Genomic DNA, 16914 nt, shown 5'->3' with positions numbered 1-16914 from the left:
GGGCGGGGCGGGGCCTCGTGCCCTCGTGCTAGCTCGTGCGGGCCTCACCGCCAGGGGGCGTCCTCGAGAGCGCGCGGCCGCGGCCTGAGCTTGGCCCCTGCGGGCCGCCGTCGCCGCCCCGGCATTCCGCCGCCGGTTCGGCCGAGCGGAGTCGGCTCCCGCGTCTCTGGGCGCTGCTGTCGGACTCACGGCGCCCGCTGACCCGCGGCGACGGCGACGACGACGATGGCCCCCTGAGCGGGTCGGCGCCAGGTAGCGGCGGGCGGGCGGGAGCCGCGGCCCGGCCCGCGTCGGAGCCCAGGCTAATCGCGCCTCTTTGTCTCCGGGCGGAAGTGGGACGCGCGGCGGGGACGCGGCGGCCGCACCATGAGCGACATCCGCCACTCGCTGCTGCGGCGCGATGCGCTGAGCGCCGCCAAGGAGGTGCTGTACCACCTGGACATCTACTTCAGCAGCCAGCTGCAGAGCGCGCCGCTACCCATCGTGGACAAGGGCCCCGTGGAGCTGCTGGAAGAGTTCGTGTTCCAGGTGCCCAAGGAGCGCGGCGCGCAGCCCAAGGTGCCCGTCCCGTCCGTGCCTTCGCTCGGTGACAAGCGCTCGCCCCGAGGTCTCACCGCCTCCTCCAGTCCCCCGTTCTTGCAGTCCAGCGGCGTGGCTCAGCCGCGTGCCTGTTTTGCAGGAGTGTGACAGTTATCCACCTATGATCCAGGAGGAGACTTTGGGGATTGGCTACTTAACATCACTGGAGTCTCAAACCTGTGTCCTCTGGGATGTTGCATAATTAGATGCACGACTTTTTCTTGTGCAAGGGGTTAAGTAAGGCCCCAGGGTTTAGGCTTCAGAAAGGTGAAAACATATACTCGGGGGTGGGGGGGAGCGCTACAGTTTTGGCTTTTTGGGCTTTGTTTTATTTGAGACATTGCCTCTCTATGTACTGTGTAGCTCAGGCCAGCCTAGAACTCAAGATCCTCAGCCTCTTGAGTGCTTGGGTTTCAGGCATTCACTCCTCAATCCTTTACTGTGGGAGGTAAGGGGTGGGCGCAGGCCCCGTCTCTCACCGCTTCTCTCCCGGATTTGTTTTTTTACAGAGACTGAATTCGCTCCAGGAGCTCCAGCTTCTTGAAATCATGTGCAGTTATTTCCAGGAGCAAAGCAAGGACTCTGTGCGGCAGATCATTTTCTCCTCCCTTTTCAGCCCCCAAGGGAACAAAGCCGACGACAGCCGAATGAGCTTGTTGGGAAAGCTGGTCTCCATGGCTGTGGCTGTGTGTAGGATCCCCGTGTTGGAATGTGCGGCCTCCTGGCTTCAGGTATTGTTCTCCAAGCGCTCTTGCTTCCCAGAGTCTCCATAGACTGTAGAGTTCTTTTACACATGTGTGATGTCCTCAATCATTGCTGCCTGCGTGCTATACCCAGTCCCTTTTTTATAGCACATAAGGTTAGTTAGTTAGTTTGAGACAAGGACTTGATATGGAGTCCTGTGCCTGGCTCTGGAATTGTAGTTTTCTTATGCATACAGTGGTAAATGGTTATGATTTGTTTTGTTTTGGAAACAGGGTATGATTTGAAATGTAGACCAGCTGGCCTCAAACACAGAGACCCACCTGTCCCTGCCTCTACCCCCCCCCTCCGCTGGAGATTAAAGGGGTGTGCCACCACCTCCCAGCTTATTGAAAATTTTTATCCTTATTATGCATGTATGATGTGCGTGTGGCTCTGTGCGGGTCAGGACAACTTTGTGAAGTCAGTTCACACCTTTCACCTTTTCTAGTTTCTGTTGTTGAAGACAGGGTTTCTTTATGTAGTCCTGGCTATCCCAGAACTCCTTTTGTAGACCAGGCTAGCTGGGAACTCTGCCTCCCCAGTGCCGGGATTAAAGGTGTGCGCCACCGCACCTGGCTTCCTTTCACCTTTATATTTTTTAAAATTATTATTTATTAATTTAAAAATAATTGTTGTATGTAGGTGTTTTGCTTGTATATATGTCTGTGCACTCACTGCCTGTGTGCTTGGCACTCAAACCAGGGAAGCTGGAAGAGTTGCTTCAGATCCCAGGAACTAGAGTCACAGATGTTTGTGAGCCACCATGTGGGTGCTGGGAATCAAAACTGGGTTCTCAGGGAGAGCAGCCAGTGCTCTTAACCACTGAGCTGTCTCTTCAGCCCCCACTCCCTTTACCCTTACTTAGGTTCCAGCCCAGGTTGACCTTGAACTCACAGAGCTCCGAGGTGCTGAAATTAAAGGCATTCACTACCACCGCCCAGCCCAAATTAGTTTTTTTTATTAGGAAAAAATGGCCTCATTATCTTCAGAATAAATGAAAAATCTGTTTTCTAGGCAAAATGATTAGATCTTAAAAATGTTGTGCAAAGGGATAGAGGAATGGCTTAGTGGTTAGGACCACAGTTTCTTACTGAGGACCCACATTTAGTTCCTAGCACCCAAGCCAGGCAGCTTGCAACTGCCTAACCCCCCAGGTCAGGATAGCAGCCACTCTCTTCTGGCCTCCCTCAGTGCCTGTACTCACGTGCACACACTCACAGAAACCGTTATACACACCACTAAAAATAAAATCTTGCACTTGGGAGGCAGAGGCAGGCAGATTTCTGTGAGTTTGAGGCCAGCCTGGTCTACAAAGCAAGTTCCAGGACAGCCAAGGCTACACAGAAAAATCCTGTCTTGAAAAACCAATCAAAAAAGAAAAAAAGGGGGGCTGGAAAGATGGCTCAGTGGTTAAGAGCATTGCCTGCTCTTCCAAAGGTCCTGAGTTCAATTCCTAGCAACCACATGGTGGCTCACAACCATCTGTAATGGGGTCTGGTGCCCTCTTCTGGTGTGCAGGGATACACACAGACAGAATATTGTATACATAATAAGTAAAGAAATGTTTTAAAAAAAAAGAAAAAAATCTTAAAAGACAAGGCTAGCCAAAACTCCGGATCCTTTTGCCTTTGGCTTCCTAGCACTGATCTTAAGGCATGGATTACCGTGCCCCGCTGGAACATTTCATCACCTGACGGTTCCCAGACTTCCGAACCTCAGAGTGGTGATAATGGCTAGCTTTGATTTGTGGTGTCTGGCCTCGGCAGCCATCTTGACAAAGACTGGCAGAAGGTTTACGTCCATATTCCAGCCTTGCAGGCTGCATGATCCCTGTCCTCTAGTGCAGGGGCAGCCTGGGACAGCAGGCAGAGGAGCATGGCCGTCCCGGTGGTGCTGTGCTCACATATGTGGGTGAGAGGTAGGCTGGTTCCACAGATCCTCCCCCCCCCCCCCCCCCCCCCCCCCCCCCAGTGCCTCGATCCACTCAGGCAGGTTCACTGTTTATATACAGCTGTTGCCTGCTAGCCCAGGATTCCTTAGTGATGTGTACCATCGGCTTCTTTCCAGCGGACACCCGTGGTCTACTGCGTGAGCCTGGCCAAGGCCCTTGTGGATGACTACTGCTGTTTGGTGCCAGGCTCGGTTCAGACGCTGAAGCAGATCTTCAGCGCCAGTCCCCGTTTCTGCTGCCAGTTCATAACGGCCGTGACTGCGCTCTATGACCTGTCGTCCGGTAAGTGTCAAGCTGTTCCTGTCAAAGCACCTTCTAGGGAACGCCAGCTTTGTGCATTTATCTTTGAGCTGTGTCGGGGTGGAGCCCAAGGCTCTGCGTCCTAGGCAAGCGTTCTGCCATGAAACTACATCCCATGCGCCAGTGGCTACATTGGCTTTTGTTTTGGTTTTGTTATTATTGTGTGTGTGTGTGTGTGTGTGTGTGTGTGTGTGCGCGCGTGCGTGCGTGTACAATGCATGTGTTTGCCACATGTGTGTAGTGCCCACAGAGATCAGCAGAGGATGTCAGATCTCTTGGAGCTGGGTTACAGATCGTCCCTGCATGGGGAACTGAACTCAGGCCCCTAGAGAGCAGTGAGCGCCCTTAACCACTCACCAGCCCCTTGCACTGACTTTTTAACTGTGAAGTGTACATCCTTACTGTGGGCTTAAGCCTAAAGGTTGGCATCTAGACCTTTTCCATTGGTTTCCATGGGTCTGAGTGGTGGGAATGAGCCAGGGGCTGAGATAGCTCCTTTTTCATAGACATGACCTGCCTCTCCCAAGAATCATTCTTGATTATTTGCATGTGTGTGAGTAGGTACAGGTAAGAGTGGGTACCCAAGAGGGCCAGGAGAGGGGTCAGGTTCCTTGAAGCTGAAGTCACAGGTAGCGTGAGCTGCCCTGTGTAGGAGCTGGGAGCCAAACTCATGTCCTCTGGGACAATAGCAAGTGCTCTTTTTATTGTATTATTTACATATTTATTTATTTTTATTTTTCAAGACCAAAGGTTTCTCTGTGTATCCCTGGCTGTCCTGAAACCTACTCTGGCCTAGAACTCAGAGATCCATCTGCCTCTGTCTCTGAGTTCTGACTGAGTTTTGTGATTAAAGGCATGTACCACCACTGCCTGGCCTTATTTTATTACTTTTTAAAGATTGTCCTCCTTCTCTTCCTCCCCATCTTCCTCCTCTCTTCCTCTTTTCTCTGTGTGGATGTTTTGCCTGCATGTATATCTGTGCATCACATGCATATCTGATGCCCATGGAGGCCAGAAGAGGGTGTTGGGTGCCCAGGACTATAATTGCAGATGGTAGTGAGCAGCCCAGGTCTCCTGGAAGGGCAACCAGTACTCTTAACTGTTGAGCCATTTCTCTAACCTTGGAGTTAAATCTTTAGAATTTTTTTTATATTACATTTATTTATTTTGTGTGTTTATGTGTGGGCATTTGCATACCACTGCGTGTGTATGGAGGTCAGAGGGCAACTCCTTTCCCCATTTGCGTCCCGTGTGTGGAACTCTGGTTGTTAGAACTGGTACCAAGCACCTTTGCCCACGGAGCCGTCACCCCAGCAGGTAAACCTTTTTAGCTGCAGTTCTTCCTCAGCAGTGCTGCACCCTCAGTCCTGGTTTATAGTTAAGTTGTAAGACTTCCTCAGCGGCTCTTAGTAGATTCCCATGCTAGCCAGGAGAGCGTTTGGCTTAACCAGGAAAAGCCCAGTGTCCCTTGTCCCTGTCAGGTAGCAGTCGACTGACTGGTTAAATGGGGACAGAGGGCTCAGGCTTCCCAGCTGGCTTTGCTGCCTATGTCCTCTGACATGGACACATTTCCAGGAACAGGGTCGACAGGACAGGCAGGGCTCCTGCTTAAGTCCTTCCTCGCCTGTGTCTTCCCTGGCCCCGCAGTCCTGTGTGGCTCGGGCTCATTGTTTTCCCGTGATGCAAAGGTATGTGTGGCTTTCTGTGTGGACTGAAGCTCTGGGCCTGCTTTTGTGCTCATGGTTCGTTTCCTCCTCCTGCCTCCTGCCTCCTGCCTTCTGCCCTGGGGGTTGACTAGTGGTGTCTTGTCCTGATCTGATAGCTAAGCCAGTAGTTTGAGAGCCTTCGGGAATATTACCTACTTCCTGTTCGTCAGCTGCCTTTATTATCTGTGTGTCTCCATTTCCTTCTTACCCATTGTTGCTTTTTGGGGGGAGGGAGTTTGTTTTTTCTAGACAGGGTTTCTCTGTAGCTTTGGGGCCTGTCCTGACATTTGCTCTGTAGACCAGGCTGGCCTCAAACTCATAGAGAGCCTCCTGTCTCTGCCTCCCCAATGCTGGAATTAAAGATGTGCACCACCACCACGCGGCTGCACTTGTTGCTTTTACAGAGAACCCCGGTTGAGTTGCGTGCATGTAGTGCACATACACACATGCAAGCAAAACACTGATGTGCATAAAATAAAATAGGTAAACCTAACCTTTGTTATTCTCTAGAACATTCACTTGGAAATAGTATGCGGATGCATTCCCTTGTAGCCCCATGCTCTTTCCTCAAGCGGTCTGCCTCTGAGGTTGAAGCAGAGCCCTGCTGCCAAGGTAGAGCTTCCTCGGTCACTCTTGTCAAAGTTCCTCAGAGCAGTCACTAGCCAGCACTTGCACTCGGGCCTTTGACTTTCCAGTGGGAGAGATGTCACCAGACCTAGTCACCTCATTGCGGTTCCTTGCAGTCCGTCAGTCACCTTAGACTGACAGGGTGGACGTGGGCCTTGACGTTGAGAGTAGGTGATCGCACGTGGACTGGAAAGTCAGGCCTGGGGAGCCACTGTTGTGCTGTGTGTCCCAGACAGGATGTTTTCACATAAGCCGCAGTGACCAGCCCTGGCTCCAGCCATGAAGACAGTTGTCAAAATGGTGTGCAGTGCTACCTTTGGGGGCTGCTGAAGACAGCATTCTGGGGGAGTCGGTACCTCCACGCCAGCAAAAGGAGAAAATCCCCCAACCACACATACCACTTCTTGCTGGGCGGAGTTAAGAGCATGGGCCTCTATGTGGGGATGGAGAATTTAGTCACTAAGCACACAGGCGGGGCACAGATCCCCCTTTCCCTGTGCACATGCTGCCGTCAGGCCACTGCTGGCGTCTCCACTGAGGCCTGGGCATATGCTGGAAATGGAGATGGCATTGCTCACATTGTCCTTGGGAAACCGAGGGACAGAAGCAGGATTGCCATAGAAGGTTGTAGACCAGAGCTGCTGCCTACTGCTGAGGGACACATTTGCCACAGAGTGGGAACAGTCTCAGAGAGGACTGCCTTCCAGAGGAAGAGGCTGGAAACCTTACTGCAATAGAGGGAGTGTGTGCCTTGCTTCCCAAGTCCTTCTCTGATACGCTTGAGTCAAGCACAGGAAGGGACTTAGTTGTGCTTTGCTTTCCCAGAGCTGAGAATACTTCATCCCGGAGAGGAGGCTGGCCACAGCCAGCCTGAGCATACACCATGCTGAATGCAAATTGAGCAGTGTAGCATGGTGGTGTAAAAGCCAGGCTGCCAGGGTAAGATACAAGCCCACCATGTGCTGCCAGTGAATCCCAAGAAAGGACTCAACAGCATCTTGCCTCTGTTTCCGGGGAACATCTAGGGTGCTGTGTGGATTAAGTGGGTCTGTCTGTCTAAAGGATCAGGACCAGACCTGACACAGTCAGTGCCAACTTCCGTTTTCCTTAGTGCTGTTCAGGAGTCAGGCTGGTTGGGGCTGAGACGCCATTGGTGGTTGATAGATGACTGGTGAGACTCTAAGCGACTCTCTGAAGGCCACTGTAGCTGTCACTGTGCTAGGGAGGAGACACTGGACATACGGTAGAGACGGGTGAAGTATGCTGGTAGTTCTGAGCTAGGAACTGGCGGGTCGCGTGACTCAGTGCATAGAAGCATGTGCCACCCAGCTGACAACTTGAGTTCAATCCCTGGGACCCACATACAGTGCCAAAGAGAAGGAACTCATGCAGGTTGTCCTCTGACCTCCACATATGCCCCATGGCACCCCCCATTAACAAACAAATAAATAATAAATACATGTCGGGGTAAGTGATGTGGTTCAAGGGAATTAACTTACTGGGGTGTTTGGGGGTTTGGTTTTTTTGTTTTCTTTTGCGAGGGGCCTTGACCTTGGCCATAGGTCCTGGACACGGGGACAGGACATTAACCCATGGAGCAGGTATAGGAAAGGAGATGGGAGATGGGTGAACTTGAACACCAGACAGGAAGACCGTGAAATTGCTTCCGTCGTCACCCACTGTCCACTCTGCTCCTTCCTACAAGGCCTCTTCCAACTGAATGTCTCTTTGCAGATGACCTCATCCCACCTTTGGACTTGCTTGAAATGATTGTCAGCTGGATCTTCGAGGACCCGAGGCTGATTCTCATCACGTTTTTAAATACTCCCATTGCCACCAACCTGCCCGTAGGATTCTTAGAGCTCACGCCCCTCATTGGACTGATCCGCTGGTGCGTGAAGGCCCCTCTGGCTTACAAGAGGAAGAAGCCTCGCCTCTCCAATGGCCACTTGGGTCACAAGGTCGCCAAGGACTCGGGCACGGGCACGGACAGAGACTCGCACCTGCTGTACTCAAAGCTCCATCTAAGTGTGCTGCAAGTCCTGATGACGCTCCAGCTGCACCTGACCGAGAAGAACCTGTATGGGCGCCTGGGACTCATCCTGTTTGACCACATGGTCCCACTTGTGGAGGAGGTCAACAGGCTGGCAGATGAACTGAACCCCCTCAATGCCTCCCAGGAGATCGAGCTTGCACTGGACCGCCTGGCCCAGGCGTTGCAGGTGGCCATGGCATCGGGGGCCTTGCTCTGCACTAGAGGTAATTGCTGACCCCACGGCCCCCTGGTGTAGGCAGAAAGGACAGGGGGTCCTAGACAGACACCTCCTTTGCTGCTTTTAGGGCTTGCTCCCTATCCTGGTGACCACAAGGGAGGTTGGTGGAAAGTCCTGGAATACCCCCAGAGTCCCCTGCATTGGAGTGCCAATGCGCTCTCTGTAGGACATTTAGATACTGCCTGACTCTTGTGGCACAGGGCCACTAGAGTATACAGAACTTTTCCCTGGGGGACTAAGTTTTTGGGGTCTATGTGAGAGCCGGGGGTGGGGGAGAAAGCTTGCTTTGTAGCCCAGGCTAGCCTGAAACTCATGGCAGTTTTTCTGCCTTTGCCCTTGAGTGCTAGGATTCTGGGAGTGAGCCACCATGCCTGGATGTGTTCCCTGTCTGGTTCCCTCCTTTGGTGGGAGGGCGGGCAGTTCTAGAGACTGAGCTGGGGCCTCCTGTGTGCTAAGTGAGTACCCTGCCACTGAGCTGTGGCGCCAGCCCTGTTTGCTGTCTGATGGACTGTTGCCTGTGTCCTCAGCTGAGGATTGCCAGTGACGAGTTCCCCCACTTACCCTGGGTATTTGATAACCCGTGAGAGCCCTGACTTCTGACTCTCTCCCTGAAACTCAACAGATTGTCCTCAGGGCTACCTCTTCCTAAGTGGTTCTTTCCATTTGTGTTTTATGTTTTGTTTTATACTTTAATGTACATTGTTATTTTGCCTGCATGCATATCTGTGTTAGGTGTCAGATCTGGGAATTACAGACAGTTGTGAGCTGCCATGTGGGTGCTGGGAATCAATCCCAGGTCCTCTAGAAGAGCAGTCAGTGCTCTTTTTTTTTTTTTTTTTTTTTTTTCAAGACAGGGTTTCTCTGCAGCTTTAGAGCCTGTCCTGGAGCTAGCTCTTGTAGACCAGGCTGGTCTCGAACTCACAGAGATCCGCCTGCCTCTGCCTCCCAAGTGCTGGGATTAAAGGCGTGCGCCACCACCGCCCGGGTGCAGTCGGTCGGTGCTCTTAACCACTTAGCCATCTCTCCAGCCCCTTGGGGTTTGTTTTTTGAATTGAAAACTACCATACATGAGAGCCCAGCTTTTAAGGAGCATGATAACTTGCCATAACAGTCCCTGCTGCTGTCTGTCCAGTACTCTTATTAAGAACCTCAGCACTCAGTCTCCCCGGATCTAATCTCATGTCTCCTTGGTTTCAGATGACCTGAGAACCTTGTGCTCCCGGCTGCCCCATAACAAGTAGGTGTCCTAGTCTCTAAGTGGGTTGGCACTGCTGGGGCAGGGTAGGGATGGTGGAAGGCAAAGCAGGACAGAGCTGCTTTCCTGGGGAAAGCCTGGCGGCAGTGGGCAGAGTTCCCACTGATGGGCTTTCTGTAGGGTAAAGCAGGCTCAGTGGCCCTCTTGCTGGAGTTTGGAAGAGGGCGGCGTCCTCCCAGTGTCACTCAGAGCCGCTAGATGGTAATTTTCTGTTAGAGCAGGGCTTGGTCACAGTGTCCCTTTCAAAACCCGGGCGGTTCACTTCTGTGACTGTCCTTAGATGGGAGGCCAGAATTAGTATGTGCCGAGGATGGTATGCTGTCACTCTGTGTGACCCCAAGTTACATCTGTTTGGGAGGAACGGGACCCAGAACCAGGTGTGCTGGTGGCTTCTGAGAGATTTGCCGTGGCATTTGGGCAGTCTCTGTATGTGCCTCTGAGTCTACGTTCCCTCTAGGGTGGTGAAAGCGAGACTGAAAATCTCCTCTCCTCTGTCCCATGGGTCCCTCCATAGTCGCGGTCATCATGGGGAAAATCTGGCTTCACGACAGTTGAGTTTCACTTGTGTTACTATGAATTTTGATGTCGTGGTTTGTGTTGACTTTCCAACCAGACCGGAAACTTCTGGAAATGCTAAATCTCTAGAAGGGTATGCCAGTTTGGCCTCTGTAGTGCTCTCTAGGCTTAATAAGGTTTTTTTTGGTTGGTTGGTTGGTTGGTTGGTTTGCTTGCTTGCTTGCTTGAGACAGAATCTGGCCATGGAGCCCTGACTGTCCTTGAATTTTAAATGTTTATATTGAGCTTCTCATCCAGAGGTTTTTTTTTTTTTTGGGGGGGGGGTGTTTTGTTTTGTTTGAGACAGGATTTCTATGCATAACCCTACCTGTTTTGGAATTCACCCTGTAGACTAGGCTGCCCTTGAATTCGGAGATTAACCTGTTGGGATTAAAGGTCCACGCCACCACTGCCTGGCTGCCCAGAGTTACCGTAACAAAAAGATACTGTGATGTAAATGAAGGCTTAGAGGGCTGAAGAGGTAGCTCGGTGGTTGAGAGCACTTGCTCTGCAGAGGACCTGAGTTTGTTTTAAAATCAGCTGTAACTTCAGTTCCAGAAGACCTAATGCCCTCTTCTGGCCTCTATGGGTACTGTGTGCATGTGGTACACAGACATACACGCAGGCCAAACATCCATACACAGAAAATAAAAATAAATCTGTGTGGTTGTTGTTTTTAGAAAAGGTCGTAGAGGAGCTTTGGCCCTTTAGCTGTGCCTGCTCTCCTCATGCCCACAGTACTGGCCAAGGGCTCCTGTGGGCTCTGGGTCTACAGGAGGGTCTGTGACAGTCCTACCTCTCCTTTAGGGAAGCACAGGAGGGTCCACCTGGGGGCAGGTTGTCACCGCATAAAGCCGTGTCATACAGACAGCACACAGTGAGGTGCAGCATGGCGGAATTAGGGGCTGAGGGGGTGAGAGGATCACTTGGAAGGCTGGGTTTGGTGATGAGAGAGACCAGCATGGACTCCAGGCACATGACCAGGCTGAGGTTCAGTGAGTCTGGACAAGACTGAGCAGAGACTTAAGCTGGAGGCTGGAGGTGCCTGCGTCCTCAGTGTGGAGAGCCCGGGCTGCTTGGCAAACTGAGTTCAAACTGGATGGATGTGCTGAGCTTTAAAGCAGGGAGGTTTTGATCATGCTGGTGGCTGGAAAGGAGCCAGGGTCTCAGACCAGCCCTGAACTCAGGGTGGGGAATTCTAGGAGGTGGAGGATGGAGAAAGGGAAGGAAGAAGAGGCGCTGGGGAGGTTCACAGTAGACCTCAGGGTCCTGGAGGGGCCTTGGGCCTGGGGCTTGGGAGTACCAGTGGCTGAGATGCATCGGACTCTGGATCTCAGCAGTGGCCACAGTCCAGTACTGAGACTGCACCAGTTCTGACAATTGTCACCATTGTTCTCTTGTTTGAGCTGGCCACGGTAACTTTGCTGTTACATGAATGTGTCTTTCACCTCCACTCAGCTCTTCCAGGGCTGTGGGTCTGAGTACAGAGTGTTGAGAAGAAGCCAAAATTTACCTAATTCCAAAGAAAACTTGTCAGTACTTAGAACTGTTCTATTATATGTACTTCATTTTACTTTTGTGCTCTGAAATCCATTTGTAGTATACAGATCTGGGGAATAAGAGGAAAACTTCCCGATTTCCTGGAACTAAATCAAGGCTAACTAACATTATAGAAGAGTGGGAGGAGCCCGTGCTGCCTTTAGACAAGCTGAAGAGTCACTTGCAACAGTGTACAAAAATAAATACTACTTATTTAATAAAAGTAATACCTTACATTTAAAAAAAAGAAAAAAAGAAAAGCCACTCTCTAGGGCTTATATATGGAGTGCAGTCAAGACTCAACCTGAATTCACATTTTCCTGATGGCCATGTTGCTGCCCTCAGATAGCACCTGGGCACTGGCCCAGGCTGGCATGGAAGCCGTCTGAGCTAGGGTGGCCATTGCTGTGAGGACAGGCTTTATTGGGCTCACACTTCCACATCACTGTCCATCAGTGAAGGGAGGCAGGCGCTGCTGCAGAGGGCAGGATGGGGTGGCTTGCTCCTCATGGTTTGTTCAGCCTGCTTTCTTACAGAAAGCCTAGGACTGGCACCACCTACAACGGACAGCCGGATATTACGGAGGCATTTCCTCAACTGAGGCTCCCTCCTTTCTGATAACTCTAACTTGACATAAAACTAGCCAGCCCAAGCTGGGCGGTGGTGGCGCACGCCTTTAATCCCAGCACTCGGGAGGCAGAGGCAGGCGGATCTCTGTGAGTTCGAGGCCAGCCTGGTCTACAAGAGCTAGTTCCAGGCCAGGCTCTAAAAAAAAGCTGCAGAGAAACCCTGTCTCGAAAAACCAAAAAAAGAAAAAAGAAAAAAAAAAAACAAAAACTAGCCAGCCCAGAGACTACTTCCATGAACCTCAAGTTCTGGGTGCTGAGGGGTATGGCTGTCCCATAGCCCATGGTTCCGTGTAGAGCACCTCCACCCATCCTTGGTGGGGTTCTAGCTTTATCCCCACGGGTCCTTCTCTCTCAGTCTTGGCCTAGATCCTGCTCACCCCTCCACTCCCTTCCCCTTCCCAGTCTCCTGTGCTCCAAGTTCAGCTGCAGGAGCCCCTGACGCCCGAGATGTGTGAGGGACAGACAGCTTCTGGAGTGCTATCAGGCTTGTACTGTTGGGAGAGCAAGCTGGATGCCCAGGTGGTAACACTGGGCTTGGGGCCTTGGACCTAATCTCTCTCCTTGTGTTTGCAGCCTGCTCCAGCTGGTGATCTCAGGCCCAGTGCAACAGTCGCCGCACACCGCTCTTCCCCCTGGGTTCTACCCGCACATCCACACCCCCCCGCTCGCCTATGGCGCTGTGCCAGCCCACCCAGCTGCCCACCCAGCCCTGCCTACACACCCAGGGCACACCTTCATCTCAGGTGTGACATTTCCATTCAGGCCCATCCGCTAGGCTGGCCCTTCTGAGCCGCCAAGCGGCAATGTGCCTTGCACCTGGGCCAAGGAAGCCTTCGGAGAGAGGGATGCTGGCCCCAGGGACAAGAACCCTTGGGAGGCAGCAGGTGGTCTCTCCAGCTGGTAGAACTATCTTGGTACTGATGTCCCAAGTTGCTGGTGCCCGGGTGCCTCCTACCTGGTCATGTTAAATATCCAGATTGGATGGATGAAAGGGAGTGCACTCAGCCCTCTGCAGAGAGTGCTGCGGGTGTTAAATATGCCAGTCTCAGAGTGACGGTGGCACTCGTGCACACTCAACCCGCCACCAGGGAACGCTGACGGGTAAGCCGCCCCTCGGGTCCATTTGCCCTGCCTCAGGAATGTGCCGTGTCTCTGCCACCAGCGCACGGTTTCCGCAGCTCCGTGAGCTCAGAGTGCGGAGGGAGAGACCCATGCTTGTACGCAGCACTGGGCACTGCTCAGGGACACCTGTTGGGATTCCCCATCACTTTGGAAAGGATTTTCTGTGTTTTATTTGGGGGGTATCTCTAAATTTTCCTTTCATGTGTTCAAAATAAATTTTTTCTAAACAGTTTTATGGGCATTATAGAGTTTCCTTTTTGTGGAGCTGCCCACATACAGGATGGGGCTTTCCATCACAACCCGGTTAAAAATCCCTCACAGATGTGTCCACAGGGTGACCTAATCTAGACAGTTCCTCACTGATGCTCCCTTCCTGGGTGACTCTCCAACAGTGGAGGTGGCTGGTCCTGTGAGAGGGAGGGTTGTCTAGGGGAAGTGACGGGGCTCATGCCAGGTAGGAGAAGGGAAGGAGGGATGGGCAGATGAGGGAGCAGTGGGAACTGCCTGGTCCCGTGGATGTGCAAACACTTCCATGGATACTCATGTGCCTGTAACCCTAGGGTTGGACTGGGGCCGAGATAAGAGAATGCTGGTCCTGGCTGGCTGCTGGCCTTGCTCCAGGTTCAGTGAGATACCCTGTCTCAAGGGAATAAGCTGGAGTGTGATAAACTGAGAGCACCCAAAATCTTCCTCTGGCCTCTTTAAGTGAGCATGTGGATGACACACATACACACACGCACTCACACACACGCACACATACACACACAACCGATTCAGGGAGGAGAGAAACATTGGAGACTGAGGTCTCTGGAAGAGGCTCCCATCCAGTTAGGGCGGTGGAAGAAGGCACGCCCATTCTTTACCCGTAAGTTCACTGTCTGCTCAGTTGTCCTTAGATGCTGCCTGGCAGCCTGTCTCCACTTTCACCCTGTAAGGCTCTATGGTGCCTCAAATTACCTAACTACCAGAGGTCCTTATGACACCAAATTTTCCTGCCTCCAAGTCTGGGTCCTTACTGTTGCACCCATGGCTCAGTGCATCTGCTGTGGCCTCCTGCACCCTTGCCCCTGAAGGGGGGCTCTTGGTCTGCAAGTCAAGCCTTCAGAGTCAGGCCTCTCAAGCCTGGCTGCAGGAAAGCCTGCCCGAACAGTAATAGTGTGAATTTGAGACTATGTGTAAGCAGGGAGACAGGAAGAAGAGCGGGGCTGTAAGCACACAGAGGGTTCTGGTACCCTCCAGGGACATCTGCACTTCACCTTTGGCAGCTCTGGTTTGCCAGACCTGTGAGTTTTTCAGCCGTTGGTGGTTTTGTTTTTGTTTTTTGTTTTTTTCCTTCTTCTAGACTGTGTTGCATGTAGTCCAGGCTAGCCTCAGATGTGCCAAGTAGCCAAGAATAACCTAGGACTCCTGATCTTCCTACTGAGTTCTGGAATGACAGGCATTTACCACCATGTGGGTTTTAGGCACTACTGGAGGTGGAACCCAGGGCTTTGTGAGCGCCAGGGCAAGCACTCCGCTAACTGAGCCACATCCCCAGCCTCTTCTCAAGAGAACTTGGGCAGTGCTGCTTATGTGAATTTTCCAGATGGAAGAAGCCTGTGGCCTGCATTAAAACTGGGGGAGGGCAGCAATTCCACTGAAATCAGGAACAAGACAAGGTTGTCCACTCTCTCCATATCTATTCAATATAATTTTTTAATATTTATTTATTTATTATGTATACAATATTCTGTCTGTGTGTGTGCCTACAGGCCAGAAGAGGGCACCAGACCTCATTACAGATGGTTGTGAGCCACCATGTGGTTGCTGGGAATTGAACTCAGGACCTTTCGAAGAGCAGGCAATGCTCTTAACCTCTGAGCCATCTCTCCAGCCCCCAATATAATTTCTTTTAGGATTTATTATGTATACAACATTCCTTCCATGTATGCTTGCATGCCAGAAGAGGTGGCGCACGCCTTTAATCCCAGCACTCGGGAGGCAGAGGCAGGTGGATCTCTGAGTTCGAGGCCAGCCTGGTCTACAAGAGCTAGTTCCAGGACAGGCTCTAGAAACTACAGGGAAACCCTGTCTCAAAAAACAAAACAAAACAAAACAAAACAAAAAAAAAAAAAAAAAAAAAAAACTCATTATAGATGGCTGTGAGCCACCACGTGGTTGCTGGGAATTGAACTCAGGACCTCTGGAAGAGCAGTCAGTGCTCTTAACCTCTGAGCCATCTCTCCAGCCCCCCTCAATATAATTCTTGAGGTCCTAGCTAGAGCAATAAGACGCCAAAGGGAGATCAAGGGGATACAAATTGGAAAAGAAGAAGTCAAACTCTTACTGTTTGCTGATGATATGATAGTTTACATAAGTGATCCCAAAAATTCTACCAAAGAACTTCTACAACTCATAAACACTTGCAGCAATGTAGCAGGATCCAAGATTGACTCAGAAAAATCAGTAGCCCTCCTGTACACAGATGATAAAAGGGTTGGGGAAGAAATCAGAGAACACCCTTCACAATAGCCACAAACAGCATGAAATATCTCAGAGTAACTCTAACCAAACAAGTGGAAGACTTGTATGACAAGAACTTTAAATCTTTGAAGAAAGAAATTGAAGAAGATACCAGAAAGTGGAAAGATCTCCCATGCTCTTGGGTAGGCAGAATTAACATAGTAAAAATGGTAATCTTACCAAAAAACAATCTACAGATTCAACTCAATGCCATCAAAATCCCAGCAAAATTCTTCAAAGACCTCAAAAGAACGGTACTCAACTTCATTTGGAAAAGCAAAAAACCCAGGATAGCCAAAACAATCCTGTACAATAAAAACTAGAGGCACCACAATCCCTGACTTCAAACTCTACTACAGAGCTGCAGTACTGAAAACAGCCTGATATTGGCATAAGAACACAGGAAGACCAATGGAACTAAACAGAAGACCCAGATATCAATCCACACATCTTCGAACACCTGATCTTTGATAAAGAAGCAAAAAAAAAAATCAAATGGAAAAAAGAAAGCATATTTAACAAGTGGAGCTGGCATAACTGGATATCAACATGTAGAAGAATGAAAATAGACCCATATCTATCACGATGCACAAAACTCAAGTCCAAATGGATCAAAGACATCAACATAAAGCTAACCACACTGAACCTTATAGATGAGAAAGTGGGAAGTACACTTGAACACATTGGCACAGAGAACCACTTCCTAAGTATAACCCTGGCAGCACAGACACTGAGAATCAATTAATAAATGGGACCTCCTGAAACTGAAAAATTCTGTAGAGCAAAGGACATGGTCAACAAGACTTTTTCGACAGCCTACAGAATGGGAAAAGATCTTCACTAACCCCACATCAGACAGAGGTCTTATCTCCAAAATATATGAAGAACTCAAGAAATTGGACACCAAAAGATCACATAATCCAATAAAAAATGGAGTACAGACCTAAACAGAGAACTCTCAAGAATCTGAAATGGCTGAAAGACACTTAAGGAAATGCTCAGTATTTCAGAGAAATGCAAATCAAAACAACTCTGAGATTTCATCTTACACCTGTAAGAATGGCCAAGATCAAAAACAGTGATGACAACTTATGCTGGAGAGGTTGTGGGGAAAAGGGAACACTCCTGCATT

At 50.7% G+C, this 16914-nt stretch overlaps 1 protein-coding gene across 2 annotated transcripts; it reads left to right on the top strand.

Moving 5' to 3' along the window:
* Window positions 1-137: 137 nt before the first annotated feature.
* C10H7orf26 (chromosome 10 C7orf26 homolog) lies at window positions 138-13512 on the top strand. Of its 2 annotated transcripts, none has more exons than XM_038345340.2 (6): window positions 138-528; window positions 1089-1310; window positions 3391-3556; window positions 7642-8166; window positions 9378-9417; window positions 12732-13512. In XM_038345340.2, exons 1-6 carry the CDS (start codon window positions 367-369, stop codon window positions 12931-12933), a joined length of 1317 nt encoding a protein of 438 aa, XP_038201268.1. In that variant the 5' UTR covers window positions 138-366; the 3' UTR covers window positions 12934-13512. The 2 variants fall into 2 exon arrangements, with proteins under 2 accessions (XP_038201268.1, XP_038201267.1); XM_038345339.2 differs by having other exon boundaries at window positions 138-558.
* Window positions 13513-16914: the final 3402 nt, after the last annotated feature.

This window comes from Arvicola amphibius, chromosome 10 (genome assembly GCF_903992535.2).
Source record: "Arvicola amphibius chromosome 10, mArvAmp1.2, whole genome shotgun sequence".
NCBI lineage: Eukaryota > Metazoa > Chordata > Mammalia > Rodentia > Cricetidae > Arvicola > Arvicola amphibius.
This window is presented reverse-complemented; position numbering and strand designations above follow the sequence as displayed.

Coding starts and splice junctions, on each gene's coding strand:
- C10H7orf26 (XM_038345339.2), top strand. CDS start 367: ATGAGCGACATCCGCCACTCGCTGCTGCGGCGCGATGCGCTGAGCGCC. Junction 559..1,088: donor AGCGCGGCGCGCAGCCCAAG/GTGCCCGTCCCG, acceptor GTTTTTTTACAG/AGACTGAATTCGCTCCAGGA. Junction 1,311..3,390: donor GTGCGGCCTCCTGGCTTCAG/GTATTGTTCTCC, acceptor GCTTCTTTCCAG/CGGACACCCGTGGTCTACTG.